This window comes from Biomphalaria glabrata, chromosome 12, assembly GCF_947242115.1.
Source record: "Biomphalaria glabrata chromosome 12, xgBioGlab47.1, whole genome shotgun sequence".
NCBI lineage: Eukaryota > Metazoa > Mollusca > Gastropoda > Planorbidae > Biomphalaria > Biomphalaria glabrata.
Genome location: NC_074722.1, coordinates 8,504,752 through 8,519,344, shown reverse-complemented (window position 1 = coordinate 8,519,344; position 14,593 = coordinate 8,504,752). Strand labels below are relative to the sequence as shown.

The window sequence follows — 14,593 nt, the reverse complement described above, 5'->3', positions numbered from 1 at the left end:
TGAACTGATCCCAAACTGAACTGATCCCAAACTTAATTGATACCAAACTGAAATCCCAAACTTAATTCATCCCAAACTAAACTGATCCCAAACTTAATTGATACCAAACTGAACTGATCCCAAACTTAATTGATACCAAACTGAACTGGTCCCAAACTGAATTGATCTCAAACTGAACTTATTCCTAACTGAACTGATCTCAAACTGAAGTGATCGCTAACAGAACTGATCCCAAACTGAACTGATCCCAAACTTAATTGATACCAAACTGAACTGATCCCAAACTTAATTGATACCAAACTGAACTGATCCTAAACTTAATTGATACCAAACAGAACTGATCCCAAACTGAATTGATACCAAACTGAACTGATCCCTAACTTAATTGATACCAAACTGAACTGATCCCAAACTGAATTGATCTCTAGACTCTAACATAGGGGTCGATTGACGATTTGCCAAGGGTCGCCTAATACCATCGAAAATATTATGGATTGTTTTTGTCTATTCTTCTATTGCTGTGTATGTGTGTGTGTGGGGGGGGGGGTCGCGGCAGAGTGGGGGATTCTAAAAAGGGGTCGCCGAGCTTAAAAGGTTGAGAACCGCTGCTCTAACTGATCCCAAACTGAACTGATCCCAAACTGAACTGATCCCAAACTGAGCTGACCCCTAGACTCTAACTGATGGTTAGCCCACGAGTTCAACTTCAAGTCGCTCTTTTGTTTTTAAAATACATTTAAACAAGTCGTTTCTGGGACGGTAAAGTTCTTGCACGTGATACAAGTGTTTCAGGACTATCTGATAGGGCGGCTTTCTTTCTCTTTTACTTGTCCAAGGGCCTCTTCATTCTTGTCGTTCTCGTGTACCAGCAGCCACAGTCTGCCTCCATAGAGTCCAGTCATCTCGCGATTTCTTCCCACTGACTTTCATTGATGCCCTCAGATCTCGCTTCAGAAACAGATGACCTTTACATCATCTGCCCTATAGACCACAAGGTCTAAAAGGGGAACTTAAGTTGTTTTTTTTTTACTCAGATCTCGCTTGCAGACATCTGAAATTCACATTTTCTAAGAACAATTTTTTTTTAAATTCTCTATCAAACGCCTAGATTTATTCCAAAACTTTTATTATAAGTGATTAAACGCATTTGAAATTTCGTTTTGCTAATGGACCTCATTCACCAATCGTAAACAAACAACATTTAGTCACGTGATCTTAGTGATAAAACAACAGAAAAAAACTGTCACGTGACAACCATCATGAATTAAACATGAGATCGTAAATTATATAGAAGAGATAGAGCACCACGTGGCTAAATGTTGTTTGTTTACGATTGGTGAATGAGGTCCAATGTATAGCTCCTTTTTTTAGCCTCCATTTAAACTGTTACCTCGAAAAATAACATGTTATTTAAATGCGTGTATACCCGTGTAATAATGTCGTCAGCAATGCCCGTTCCGCCTGGGTGATTTCTGAAATTCCGAGAATTAACAATCAATAAATACAACGACATGCCATTTTATTTTGTTTTGAGGTCAATGCTTTAGTTTGACTACTGCCTATTCGCAAGACGTAAGTGTGTATAATAAGATTCATTCCGGATATATGAGGCCTACATTTCATGATTGTTACAGAATGAAGTGCTACTTTGTGATTCAAAGGCTCCAGTTCATTAGCAAACACTTCTGACTGGATATTATGTGTATAGATATTATGTATAGACGTTGTGCCTGATACTGTTGTCAGGGTAATGTATGTTATTTACAGAATTAAAGCTATATATTTATTGTCTCTGTATTTTTCTATCCTACAGTCATTTGTATAAGGAGAAACTGACTATTTCTTCTTCGATTGTTGGGATATCGTGATCAACAGGTTCTCGTGTAGAAAAGTGGGAGATATAAAAGGTGTTCGCATGTTGTTGTTTTTTTTTACTTGAGGAGAGAGCATTTATTAGAACAGTGATGGCCAATATACGACCAGTGGGCCAGATCCGGACCGCAACGTGCTTCCATCCGGCCCGCCGAAACTTCGGCACAAAATATAGAAACTTCTCCCCCTTCCCTTAAAAAAATGAAGAATATGTATCTTTACCTACGTAAGGGCCCTCGCTCTTGTTTTTAATGGATTGGTACCAAGGAATTTAACATTTGTGCGTGTATGAAATAGGACTCAGATTATAGAATCTACCAGTAAAAAGGAACGGATCTTTACTTTTTTGTGGGACATGCTAACAAGCTAGCCAAAATGTTTGTATTATAAAGAAAGTGTGGCTATTAAAAAACAACAACAAAACATACGCAATTTTCTAGCACGTAAAAAGAAAACTCTAATATCCCAATAATTGATGTAAGAACTAGATCTCGGGTCTAAAATAAAATAGTTTTAGTTCAATTGTATTAAGTTTTTGTATCTTTTCGATCTTGTGGCCCGCGACACCAGTGTTGGAAATTAAAATGGCCCGTAGAGTGAATTAGGTTGGGCATCATTGGATTAGAGAATCAGAAGAATAGGGCTGGTGTTCAGTCGATGCCGGATGTGTGTCTGTCCATTTAATTGACCTGATTTGACTTCGTTTACTTGTTCACAATTGTAAACATGAACAATGGAGAGTTAAGACACAACATCTTGACTCTATGAACAAGTTGTCTCTCTTGTAGACAGAGTTAGCGTGTGACGATTGTGAGAGCCTGGTATCTACACGAATAGAAGATAATGTCTTGTCGGCAAGGGAATCGATCTGGTTTTGTAACCGGCAATCGATCCAAAACCCAAAAGCAGCAGATATAGAGACGGTTTTATTGCAATAGTGTCTAGATTCTAGATATTGTGTTTGGATATTGTATGTGTATAGTATGTGTGGATATTGTTTGTGGATGTTGTATGTGGATATTGTATGTGGATATTGTATGTGGATAATTACATTAAAAAAGTCATAATTAAAACATCGCTGATATATTTACAAAGCGTACATCAACTGACTCTGTCTGTCTGGTACACTATTTGTACAAGCTATTTCTCCCACTTCCCATTATCAGATGATGTTGAAACTTTGCACAATTATTCATTTTCAGTTATTAAACATGAATCATCAAAAAAATAACCAATTTATTTATTAATTACTTAGTAGTAATTATGTTTTATAAAGAAAAGGTGAAATTAATCTTACAGTATTGACATATATCTCTTAAAATGTGTGGTTCTTTCCTTAATTTAAGATTCGCTTTTTTTAAAAGTATTTTCTATATTTTGCTTGTTTTATTTTTGACACAGTTGACTGCTATAATGAGACATCATTTTGGAAAGAATGCTAAAGACCTAGGTTTGATTATGGTCTTCAATATTTATTCAAACCTGAGAATAAAAAAAGAAAACAACTTAATTTTATAAACAATTTGAACTAAAGCTGAGTCTAAAGCTAAAAATAATATTCAAATGAATGACCAAAGTCAGTTTAGATTAAAAGAACATCAAGCCATCTATAGAGCTATTACTGGATGTAATGGAAATGTTATACAAGTCTTTGGACCTCCAATGGTGGGAAAGTCTTGTCTCATTCAGCAGGTTTGATATTTTTTGTTTTAATACCTGTTTTAAAACCATCAATTTAAAAAAAAAGTTTCTATTTGTCCATCGTGCCATCGGTATGTAATTCGTGTAACTATGTGCTATAGTGACTTGGGTGCACTGAATGTATCTACTTCTAAACGCCTAACTATGATCAGAGTTGTCATTGGATAATGTTACCACTTCTGCTTTGTAAACTTTTGACACTTAAAGTTGTGAATGGAACAGAAAATACGTTCGCTGTGTTTCTTGCAAATTTAAAGAGTAGCAATTAAGATTCTCTAACCCTTAGAGATAAGGAACTATTAAATTATCCTGAGTTTAAGATTTCTGGGACTGTGCATGGAAAGTCATATCGAGACCAATTGTCATGGCAGGCCTGAACACTGACCTTTGACGTTGCAACATGTGGTCAGTGGAGATAAAAAGCTCTCTGCCACGCCACAGGTCAGTGTTCAGATCTACTATGGCGACTGATATTGGTCATATGGAATTCACCTATTTAGAATAACTCTGAAATACTCAGCAATGCACTTTGTTATACATATTTAGCAGGTCTCTTACATATAGATAATTAGAAGGATATTTCATTTAGATAATTAGAAGGATATTTCATATAGTTAATTAGCATGCAAATACATAAAAAACTTTTGCGTTTCTCTTATATGAGATATTTTCCATGTTATTACAATGAGATTCTGGAAATCTCTTTAACTAGAAGGCAAAAAAAGAATATTACGTATAATGATTTAGTAGAGGTATTCTTTAGCAAGGAAGGTATTAATGTTACTTTATTCTTATAATAAATGACCAGGTTATAAAATAAATATATATCACAGGTAGTTCAAGAGATAGCAGCTGCAGATGAAGCCCACGGTAGAGAAACAAAATGTCATGATATTTGGTGTAAGAATATCTACACACTTCAAGACATCTTCAATCAAATTATCCAAGCTCTATACCCTAACAAAGCTCAGACTTCAAATGATGACCTGGGAAACTCTTTTGATATGCAATACATCTTACAACAAATTAAGAAACTTGTCTGTAAATCTAAACGCTGCAGACATATTTTTATCTTCCACAAGTGTGAGAGTTTTCCTGCCAATGGAAGCAGTCATTCGTTCCTGTCCTTCCTCGGGGAGATAGTGACCACGCTTCAGTGCACTGATCTCAACTTTCACCTGGTCTTCAGTACGTATAAGAGATTCTCTCTGAGTGGATACAGGACTTCTCAAGTTAATGTTGGAATGTTGATTGATCCATGGGATATCTTACATCTATTAAAACAATACTCTCCAGGAGTGGATGTCATCCCGTATGTCTACATATGTCAAAGATATCTCTGTCTTCCAGGGGCTATAGTTCAGCTAGCTGTCAGATATATTTCACAGAATGTGTTCTGGCCTGAAACATTGGAGCTCTTGATAACTAAAGACATGAAGTTCTACTCAAAGTTATTTGATACAAGAGTCATTGAAGCATTCAGCTGGTTGACAAAATATGAGCTGGAACTTATTGCATTGATCAACAGTGTGGGTTGGAACCCCTACGATAGAGGTAAGCCAATATTGACCTATCCTACTACACACTCTCTATCCTCAAGGTGAGGGGACACGAGTGTAATGTAGACCGTACTCTTTACGTCAATAACAAAAAGGTATTGAATTTTAAAATACAAATGATCATAGATATTATTATTATAATTAATTCAAACATTGTTACAAATTTATATCAAGCTACTCTTGTCTGTGTTTCGTGGACATTTTGTATGTGCTATAACTTCCATTTCCCCATTCTCGGATCAAACTGAAACTTCGCTCTATTATTTATTGTTAACAAACAGGAATAAATAAAAAAAAATAATTAATTAAATAGTGGTAAATAATTAATTTTGTTTGAAATTTTAAAAAAATTAAATCTTACAGTATTAATTGCCGTGAAGTGTACGCATGCATTGCCGTCTTTTTGCAAATGCTTAAAAAAATTATGTTACTTGTTTAAGCTTTCAAGTCTCCATCTTCTTATTATCCAGCGACAACGTTGAGAATTTGATTCAGCCAGGGACTCATCGCATTGTATTTTTTGTTTCACTTACTCTGACTTTTTAAATCTATTTCAAGCTATGACTTGTGTAGCAGCGACGTCTATACAATTTTAGGATAAAATGTGTTGTTTTTGTATGAATGCTGTCATGGACATCAAATCTCATGCAGCATTGGAGCGTGTTACATAGTTACATGAAGGCATGAAGAAAAACAATAAGACTTGTCTGCGGATCTGAAGACCAATTAGAAATAAAGTATTTTCAGTGGCTACACAGCCCCAGCTGTGATCTACATATTTCGCCATATCCAGCGCAGATATAACCATTTTCCGCCGGTGGTCGATTTAGCTTTTCCTCGGCAGCGGATTTTCTTTTGGTCTCAAATGTGTATCCCAGGCCTTTGTAAGTGACCTTCAGCTGTCTCGTTCTGAAGCCGCATGCAACCAGGTATTCTCTTCTGTGTCAGTTAAAGCAAGTTTCCAGGGGCACCTCTGCTACGTCGACAACCTTTCAACTCACAAAAAGAAACATGAATACATAAACACATTAAAGCGTAAATAAATACATAAACATATTAATCATAAATAAATACATAAACATATTGTTGTAACTGCAATGGCGGAGTGATAGATTTTGCTTGTGACCAACTGACACACGTAACAAGTCACATGTTGCATGGAAGTCAAATGTGTCAATGGACAAGAGACAGTAATAGTACACGCAAATATTAACCGTGTTATCGTCATGTGATCGGAAGCCTTCGTGGAAAAGAGACATTGTGTGTAAGGCAGTTATGTGCAGGACAGCGAGGGAACAGGGACTGTTAGTCGACCGTGGAGTCAGTAAGAGAAGCAGCACGTGTACAGGATGAGATAAAGAGACAGTAGAGAGAGGAAGAGAGAAATAGAAATGAAAAGAGAGGGAGAGAAAGGGGATTGGGAGAGAGAGATAGAGAGAAATAGAAAAGAAAAGAGAGAAAGAGAGGGGGAGAAAGGGATAGGGAGAGAGAAAGAGAGAGATAGAGAGAAATAGAAAAGAAAAGAGAGAGAAAATGAGGGGGAGAAAGGGAGTGGGAGAGAGAGAAAGAGAGAGAGAAAAGAAAAGAGAGAGAGACAGAGAATGAGAGTGGGAGAGAGAGAAAGAGAGAGATAGGGAGAAAGAGAGAGACGTAGAGGGAGATTGGGAAATAAAGAGAGAGAGAGAGATAAAAAGAAAAGAGAGAGAGGGAGATGGGGATTAAAATATAGATAGAGAGTCAAAGAGGGAGAGAGGGAGAGAAATAGAGGGAAAGGGGAGAAAGGTCAAGAGAGAGGGAGACAGAGTGAGATGAAGAAACATAACTAAAGTGTGTCAGGCAAAGATAGATTGAGCTTGTATATCATTGTTGTTTTTTTTTATTGCAGATCTGATTGAACACTTAATCAATCAAGTAGAAAAGGGAGCCGACAGTTACTTTAATTTGTTGACCAACTTAGTGATCGAAGAAATTGACCAGTCGAATCTACTCTTCGTCCACCCTTTTGCCCTGTACAAATGCAGCCTAGATTGTCCAGTCAATGAACAAGAAAGTTTGTGTAAAACTAACAGGTATCTTATAAAACCTCTGCATTGTAGTTTTCTACATTAAACAGCCACCTTTGTCAGAGCAGAGGTTTAATGATTGACACAATATTATCTACCTTTTACTATCATTAGATACTTATGAGTTCATAGTATGTAAATTCTATTATTTGTAAAAGAAAATTTATATTGAAAATGTAATGACCTTATATTTTAGTTACACACAGTTTCTTGGACACGTCTTAATAAAAGCCCAGACCAACATTCAGAAACATGGCATCAAAGGTCAGACTTATGGATGTCCACGCATGGAATGGCCATACATAAAATGTCTCTTCCATAAAGCACTTGTTGGTGGATTCAAGGACATTCTAAGGGTAATTAAGAGCATTCTGGGAAATTTCTCATGTAATTATCATTGAACCAGGGGCGGACTGGCTATATGGGCTTTTGGGCAAAGGCCCGGTGGGCCGGTACCCAAATGGGCCGGTTGGGCCACCGAAAGGTCCGCATGGATGCCACTAAGTATTAAATTGATAAAGGTTTTATAATTGTGAGCAGGTCAGGCAGGCGCGAGTGTGGTGGCCTATTCTCTTCTGCTGCTCATCATTTATTCATTTATAACAGTAGGCAGGTGGTAGCTCTACTGGGTGGGCCCAATCTGTGCACCTCGGTCTGCGACCAAGGGGCTAGAGTCGCCTAAGCAACCAGACAGCACAATTAAACTAAACTAAACTAATCTAGCTAACTAAAAGAACAAAGTAAACTAAATTTATAAAACAAAATATAAATACACTTTATTCACAACAAACTTACAAAGCAATAAAAATATAGATGAATACAAAAAAGATAAACTTTACAGAAACAACTAAATAAACTTAGAAATAAGCAACTAATCAACCTGACTATAGCACTACCAACCTAATAAGAAACCCAAATGTCTAACTATCTTTACTAGATTACACCTAAAAGTACCAACACTAAACACAACAGTACAGCAGACAGCTTAACTGTGGCAATAATATACTAATAAAGGCAGCTAGGCAGTGGAAATAATGACAGTACTACCGCACAGTTAGGCAGTAGACGTAACGACAGTATACAGTAGATGTAAGGACAGGAATTATAGCCTGTAATTACAAATACATAAAACATAAGACATAATAACCAAATAATAATGAATTAGATCTAGACTAACACATACAAAATAATACAGACATAAGGTAATATTCACTACCAGCCTGTAGCTAATGAAAGCAATACCGGAGTAAAAGTTAATGTCTATACCACAACACCAGTTGGGCTAGACAACAATAACAAATCTAGATTTGGCTTAACAAAGCCGCCATCATGGAGCGTTGAGTAGCACGCAGCCATCTTCTACATTAAAAATTAAAATCGGCAACATGCCAACTTAATGGAGTGGTTATCCTAGCAATAAGATATTAATAAAAATACATAGGGGACATAAAATATTTACACATGGACAAACAATAAGGGGATCATTAAGGATGACGCAAGGGGGTGACGCTACTCAAGTTTACGGAACATCCGGTTCCATCAGAGGTAATCATGGCTAATTAACTAGCCAGTGATGTCACTCTACTAATCACTACTAATCAGTCTACATCTAGACTATAACAGTAGATGTAGGAATAACTAATACAAATATAAACTAAAGAAGTAAAAATAAAAACATTTTCCAACTTACAGGCGGTCCCAGCTGAAATTACACTACACACAATTAACTTTACACAGGCACTACTGTCAGCACTGACCACTGGTCAAGACAAAAGAGGGCTCAACGTGGTTCCGGAGCTAGCTATAACTGGTCAGCGCGAACATATCGGAGAGCATGACGTCACGCTAATTACCTAAAACTAAACTGGACTACTGATTTCCCTAATTTGTACCTAGCCGTACGCTATAATAAAATCTAGAAAATTACTAAAGACACGGACTACACAACATTATATACCAAATTAAACAGCATAAAAAAGAGAATCTTAAAAATTAAATCTTACAAAAAATACAAAAAGGAAGAAGAAAGATATTTATGTTCTAAACTCGTACAGGGACCCTATACAGCTTCTAGACTTGCACTTAGACTGAAATTAGAAAATAACTACTAACCTAACATAAGCGCTAAGGACAAAAATACGTAGAACTAATCAGAGACAAAGAAATGGAAATAGTGCCAACAACTCTAAGGCTTGTTAACTATTTTTAAAACTACTTTTCCTCTACGAGTAAAACACAAATAACAGAAAAAGACTAAAACTAGCAGAAGTTATAAATAGCGGAAACTACAAACACACAGCACTGACCTATGCAAGAAGAAAAGACACTAAATTAAATTATTCTAGCCTGGCCTATATAAAGTAAACAGATCGAAATACAGATAAAAATAGATAACAAATAGACCTGGGGTCGCACGCTCACATAATATTCTCTTGAAAAAAAAGCGGACATCTGAGAATCGTATTTAAAAGAAATCACTCTACAGTGTAATACTAATTTGTTCTAGTAAACTTTCCGAGATAAAGTAATAGCCTACATCCGTAGACAGCGCTACTAGTAGTCTTCACCCTGGGCAATTAATAAGCAACATAAGGCCCTTTTTCAAATACGGAGCTCACAATTATCGACACTCCAACTTAACATAATGATTTTGAGGACAGGTAGGCCTATATTTGGATGCCTATCACATGATAGGTAATTTATGGGCCCCATTGTATGGAAATGCCCGGGCCGATTTTGACACTCAGTCCGCCCCTGGTCATAACGTTTGATTCAGTTAGGATTGCATATAAGTAATAGTGTCTTAAAAGTCAATGTTTTTACAACTTCTTAACAGAGTTAAACGACTTAAAAGTTTTCCAATAAACAAACAAATGTTCTACCTAATATCAAATGTGGGTCCCAGCTGGCCATGAGTCATTGGCTCAAGCGTAATGAGCTCTTTCGCGCCATGGTTGCTAGGCGACAGCTGTGGGCCCCTATTGGTCTTGGGCCCGGCTTCATTGAACTCTTTCGCGCCATGGATGCTACGCCACTGCCCCTACTGTCGTATGAAACTTAGGCTAACTTGATATATTAATAAACATCAACTTACCTCTATTTAATTATTTTAAATGTTGGTGGTTAACGCCTAGTTCTATATAAATATCTCAATTTCAAATACAAATTTAAGTCATGAGTGTGAGATAAGAATTTAAATAATTATTGACTCTTGTGTTTCTGGACTTTATCGTCATCTCTGATATTACCTTTATACATTATATTAGTCCAAGTAGTGAGAACCACTCTAGCAATCAAGAGCTGCTATCAAGTTCTTGACGGAAAACACAAACTCTCTTTTGTACTCTTGTAGGTTACACTTTTAAACCGATAACAAAAAACAAATAAACAAACTTCGAATGGATGTTTTTGAGGTCATACGATGAGAATTCGTGGGATTGGCATCGTATTGGTTTCAAAATCAACCACCGTTAGAAAAAAATAACAAACAAACAAACTTCGAATGGATGGTTTTGAGGTCATACGATGAGAATTCGTGGGATTGGCATCGTATTGGTTTCAAAATCAACAACCACAAGAAAACAAACAAACAAACAAAAAAACAAAAAAACAAACTTCGAATGGATGGTTTTGAGGTCATACGATGAGAATTCGTGGGATTGGCATCGTATTGGTTTCAAAATCAACCACCACAAGAAAACAAACAAATAAACAAACAAACAAAAAAACAAACTTCGAATGGATGGTTTTGAGGTCATACGATGAGAATTCGTGGGATTGGCATCGTATTGGTTTCAAAATCAACCACCACAAGAAAACAAACAAACAAACAAAAAAACAAAAAAACAAACTTCGAATGGATGGTTTTGAGGTCATACGATGAGAATTCGTGGGATTGGCATCGTATTGGTTTCAAAATCAACCACCACAAGAAAACAAACAAATAAACAAACAAACAAAAAAACAAACTTCGAATGGATGGTTTTGAGGTCATACGATGAGAATTCGTGGGATTGGCATCGTATTGGTTTCAAAATCAACCACGGCACGAAAACATACAAACAAACAAACAAACTTCGAATGGATGGTTTTGAGGTCATACGATGAGAACGATTGAGATTGGCATCGTATTGGTTTCAAAATCAACCACCGCTGGAATCCACTGTCGGAATAATTTATATTGGCACACTCTGAACCTCCAAGAAAACATTTAACATAGTGCTGTAACTCAGCCAGCAGCGAGCTCAAAGAACCTCAACGAAAGGGATATATCAAAACTACAGTTGAATAATAGAACAAAAGTAATGCGATAACAAATATACCACTAGAGGAACCAATAATAGCAGCACTTCTTTCTTGTTTACATCCTAGATTTAATTATCAGCAATCTTGGACTTCCTCTTAGCGTGTCTCTGTCCTGTGTCTCATGGTGCACAGTCTCACACCTAATGACAGTGCGCAATGTAGGGTCATAACAATATATATTTTATTTGGCCTTGACAAAATTGTATAGTCTAAGGATCGAACCTAGGTCTTATGTGTCATTAGCGAGACGCTCAATAACAAGTCAATTAAATATATGCAGCACTTTATTTTGAAATAAATTATTCAGTCGTTAGTCTTTTATAATAACTAGATCTGACTGTGTTAAACTGCTTTTTCTAGAATCTATTTTATTTCTTTCCTATTCTGAAACATATTGTCAAATCTGAGTTAGTGATTTTGCAGATTTTCACCTTATGACCTCATGACCAATCTACCCGCTGGATCGCTTCCCCCAGCCCCATCCCACCTCCCAGTGTGCTGTCGGTGATAACGTTCAGGACCTTAGCGTGTAGGACAAAAAGTTGGTTGCCACCTAAATCAATATAAAATTGAAAAAAAAAATTATGACCGAAAAACACACATTAAAATAAACACCGTCCTGTATCTATATCTAAATAAACAAAAATAAGTTTAATTCATATAGCCACGATAGCACAAATGTGCTTCATGAACGATCCATGATCCCCAGAGTAGAACTAAAGTTTAAAACATTTCATCAAAAGCAAGAAACAATGGTCTTCTAGCATGTGTACTCTAACAAGTAGATCTAACCATTCGTGTATAAACCTTCAATTATATTAGACACTTAGAGCTATGCTAGTAGAGAGCGCCATGAAGTTCTGATAGGTTTGAGATCTGTTTCGTGTTTCGCAATTTAAAAATTCTATAAAAAAAATTCTTTGGGTTTTGTGCAAGGACCACACCAATAGGCAGTGTACCCGTGGGCCCGGGTTCAAGAACATCTTTGTGGGCCCCCCTCCAGCCTATAATACAATTTTAGTGTGTAAGAAAAAATAAGCAATATAAGTGTAAAGACATTCCAATGTAAAGATCGTAACTTTAAAAATAAAATAAGTAGATGTCATAACCAGGGGCGGACTGGCTATATGGGCTTTTGGGCAAAGACCCTGTGGGCCGGTACCCAAATGGGCCGGTTGGGCCACCGAAAGGTCCGCATGGATGCCACTAAGTATTAAATTGATAAAGGTTTTATAATATTCTCTTTGAAAAAAAGCGGACATCTGAGAATCGTATTTAAAAGAAATCACTCAACAGTGTAATACTAATTTGTTCTAGTAAACTTTCCGAGATAAAGTAATAGCCTACATCCGTAGACAGCGCTACTAGTAGTGGGCTTCACCCTGGGCAATTAATAAGCAACATAAGGCCCTTTTTCAAATACGGAGCTCACAATTATCGACACTCCAACTTAACATAATGATTTTGAGGACAGGTAGGCCTATATTTGGATGCCTATCACATGATAGATAATTTATGGGCCCCATTGTATGGAAATGCCCGGGCCGATTTTAACACTCAGTCCGCCCCTGCATTGAACTAACGAAAGACAGATTATTCCTGTGCTACTTGTAATCCGATGAACAGGTAGCTGTTGTGGCGAGGAGACTAATTATGGTACTCTACCCCAACGAGGCCAAACAGTTTTACTCGGGACTCTACAGAACTACGCACCTTTATGGCAGTCCAAGAGAATCCGCCGTCATGGAAGCTTGCCTTGGACACATTACAGCTTCCGGAGCAGGTATTGTAAATTGTAACCCAAGTCATTCTCGGATCAAGCTGAAGCTTCGCAAAATTATTTCTTGACATAGGCAAAACATGAATGAATAAAAAAAAGTAACAAGTTTGTCAATTTTTCTGGTAATTCATTATTTTGTTTAATATCAAAAAAGGGAAACTACTTCTTCAGTATTCAAAGACATGGCAAAATTTGTTGGGTTTAGTCCCCTTAAATAATTGTAAACGCTAATTCTCACACAAGTTGATACTTAAAACAATTATTTATTGTATTCAACAAAAATAAATCAATAAACAAAAAAACTCAATTAGTCAAGTAATTATTGGTAATTAATTATTTTGTTTGATATCGAATAAGGGAAATAACGTGAACATTATTGGTAGATAAAGTTTTAAGGACGGAGTTCTTTCCCTTTAGATAAGCTTTGTTTTTCTTTTAATAAGGATATATATTTTTTCTGTTTGGCTTGTCAGGAATTGATTTCCCATTAGCCTTGGAGTACTTGAACTCTGCCCTAGACACGCTCAAAGTTTATGGTCCAACATTCTTCTACAAGTGGACTCTGAGACGCAAAGCAATCATCCTTTACAGAATTTCAAGATATCCGGAGTCGACAAAGTAAATAGTTTTCTGTTGCTTTAAGAGAAATTAACAATTTTATAATCAGACTCGTGACGAAGTATAGCGAGACGGGTTACTTGGTGCAAACAGAGGACATTGACATGTTAACATTCCACATTGACTTGTTCAGATTCCACATTCAATTGTTAAGATTCCACATTCAATTGTTAAGATTCCACATTGACTTGTTAAGATTCCACATTCAATTGTTAAGATTCCACATTGACTTGTTAACATTCCACATTGACTTGTTAAGATTCCACATTGACTTGTTAAGATTCCAAATTGACTTGTTAATATTCCATATTGATCTGTTAAGATCAGGGCCGGTCCTTCAGATTGCGGGGCCCTATGCGAAACGGATTGCGAGGGGCCTATTCTGGGTAGTGATAAGGATAATAAGTGAAAATAATTAAGATTTTGTATTAGAAAATAAATTCGTCTTTGCATTTTATTCATACTTTACAAATACCAAATCACTGGCAAATAAGCTTTACGAGCCATCTACAACAGATAGTAGTTTTTCAACAAAAAGCCGATAAACATTAAGATCTGCTTTTTAGATTTTGAGATTTTCATCAGTTTTCAGGAGATTTTTAATAATTTCAGGAGATTTTCATGACTTGTTCCTATATTTTACAATTTCAGGACAATTCCAGAAACCCTTTAAGTTAAGTTAAAATGGTTTATTT

General features: G+C 36.4%; 1 protein-coding gene across 1 annotated transcript in view; it reads left to right on the top strand.

The window, feature by feature from the left end:
- The first annotated feature begins 1,546 nt into the window (after window positions 1-1,546).
- Window positions 1,547-14,593, top strand: part of LOC106059053 (uncharacterized) — a 29,281-nt gene continuing 16,234 nt past the window's right edge. Inside the window, exons 1-7 of the mRNA XM_056006421.1 lie at window positions 1,547-1,747; window positions 3,274-3,564; window positions 4,407-5,127; window positions 7,018-7,201; window positions 7,392-7,551; window positions 13,127-13,283; window positions 13,754-13,898. Of these exons, the coding sequence (XP_055862396.1) occupies window positions 3,436-3,564; window positions 4,407-5,127; window positions 7,018-7,201; window positions 7,392-7,551; window positions 13,127-13,283; window positions 13,754-13,898 (1,496 nt within the window). The 5' untranslated portion in view covers window positions 1,547-1,747; window positions 3,274-3,435. The remainder of the gene's footprint in view (window positions 1,748-3,273; window positions 3,565-4,406; window positions 5,128-7,017; window positions 7,202-7,391; window positions 7,552-13,126; window positions 13,284-13,753; window positions 13,899-14,593) is intronic.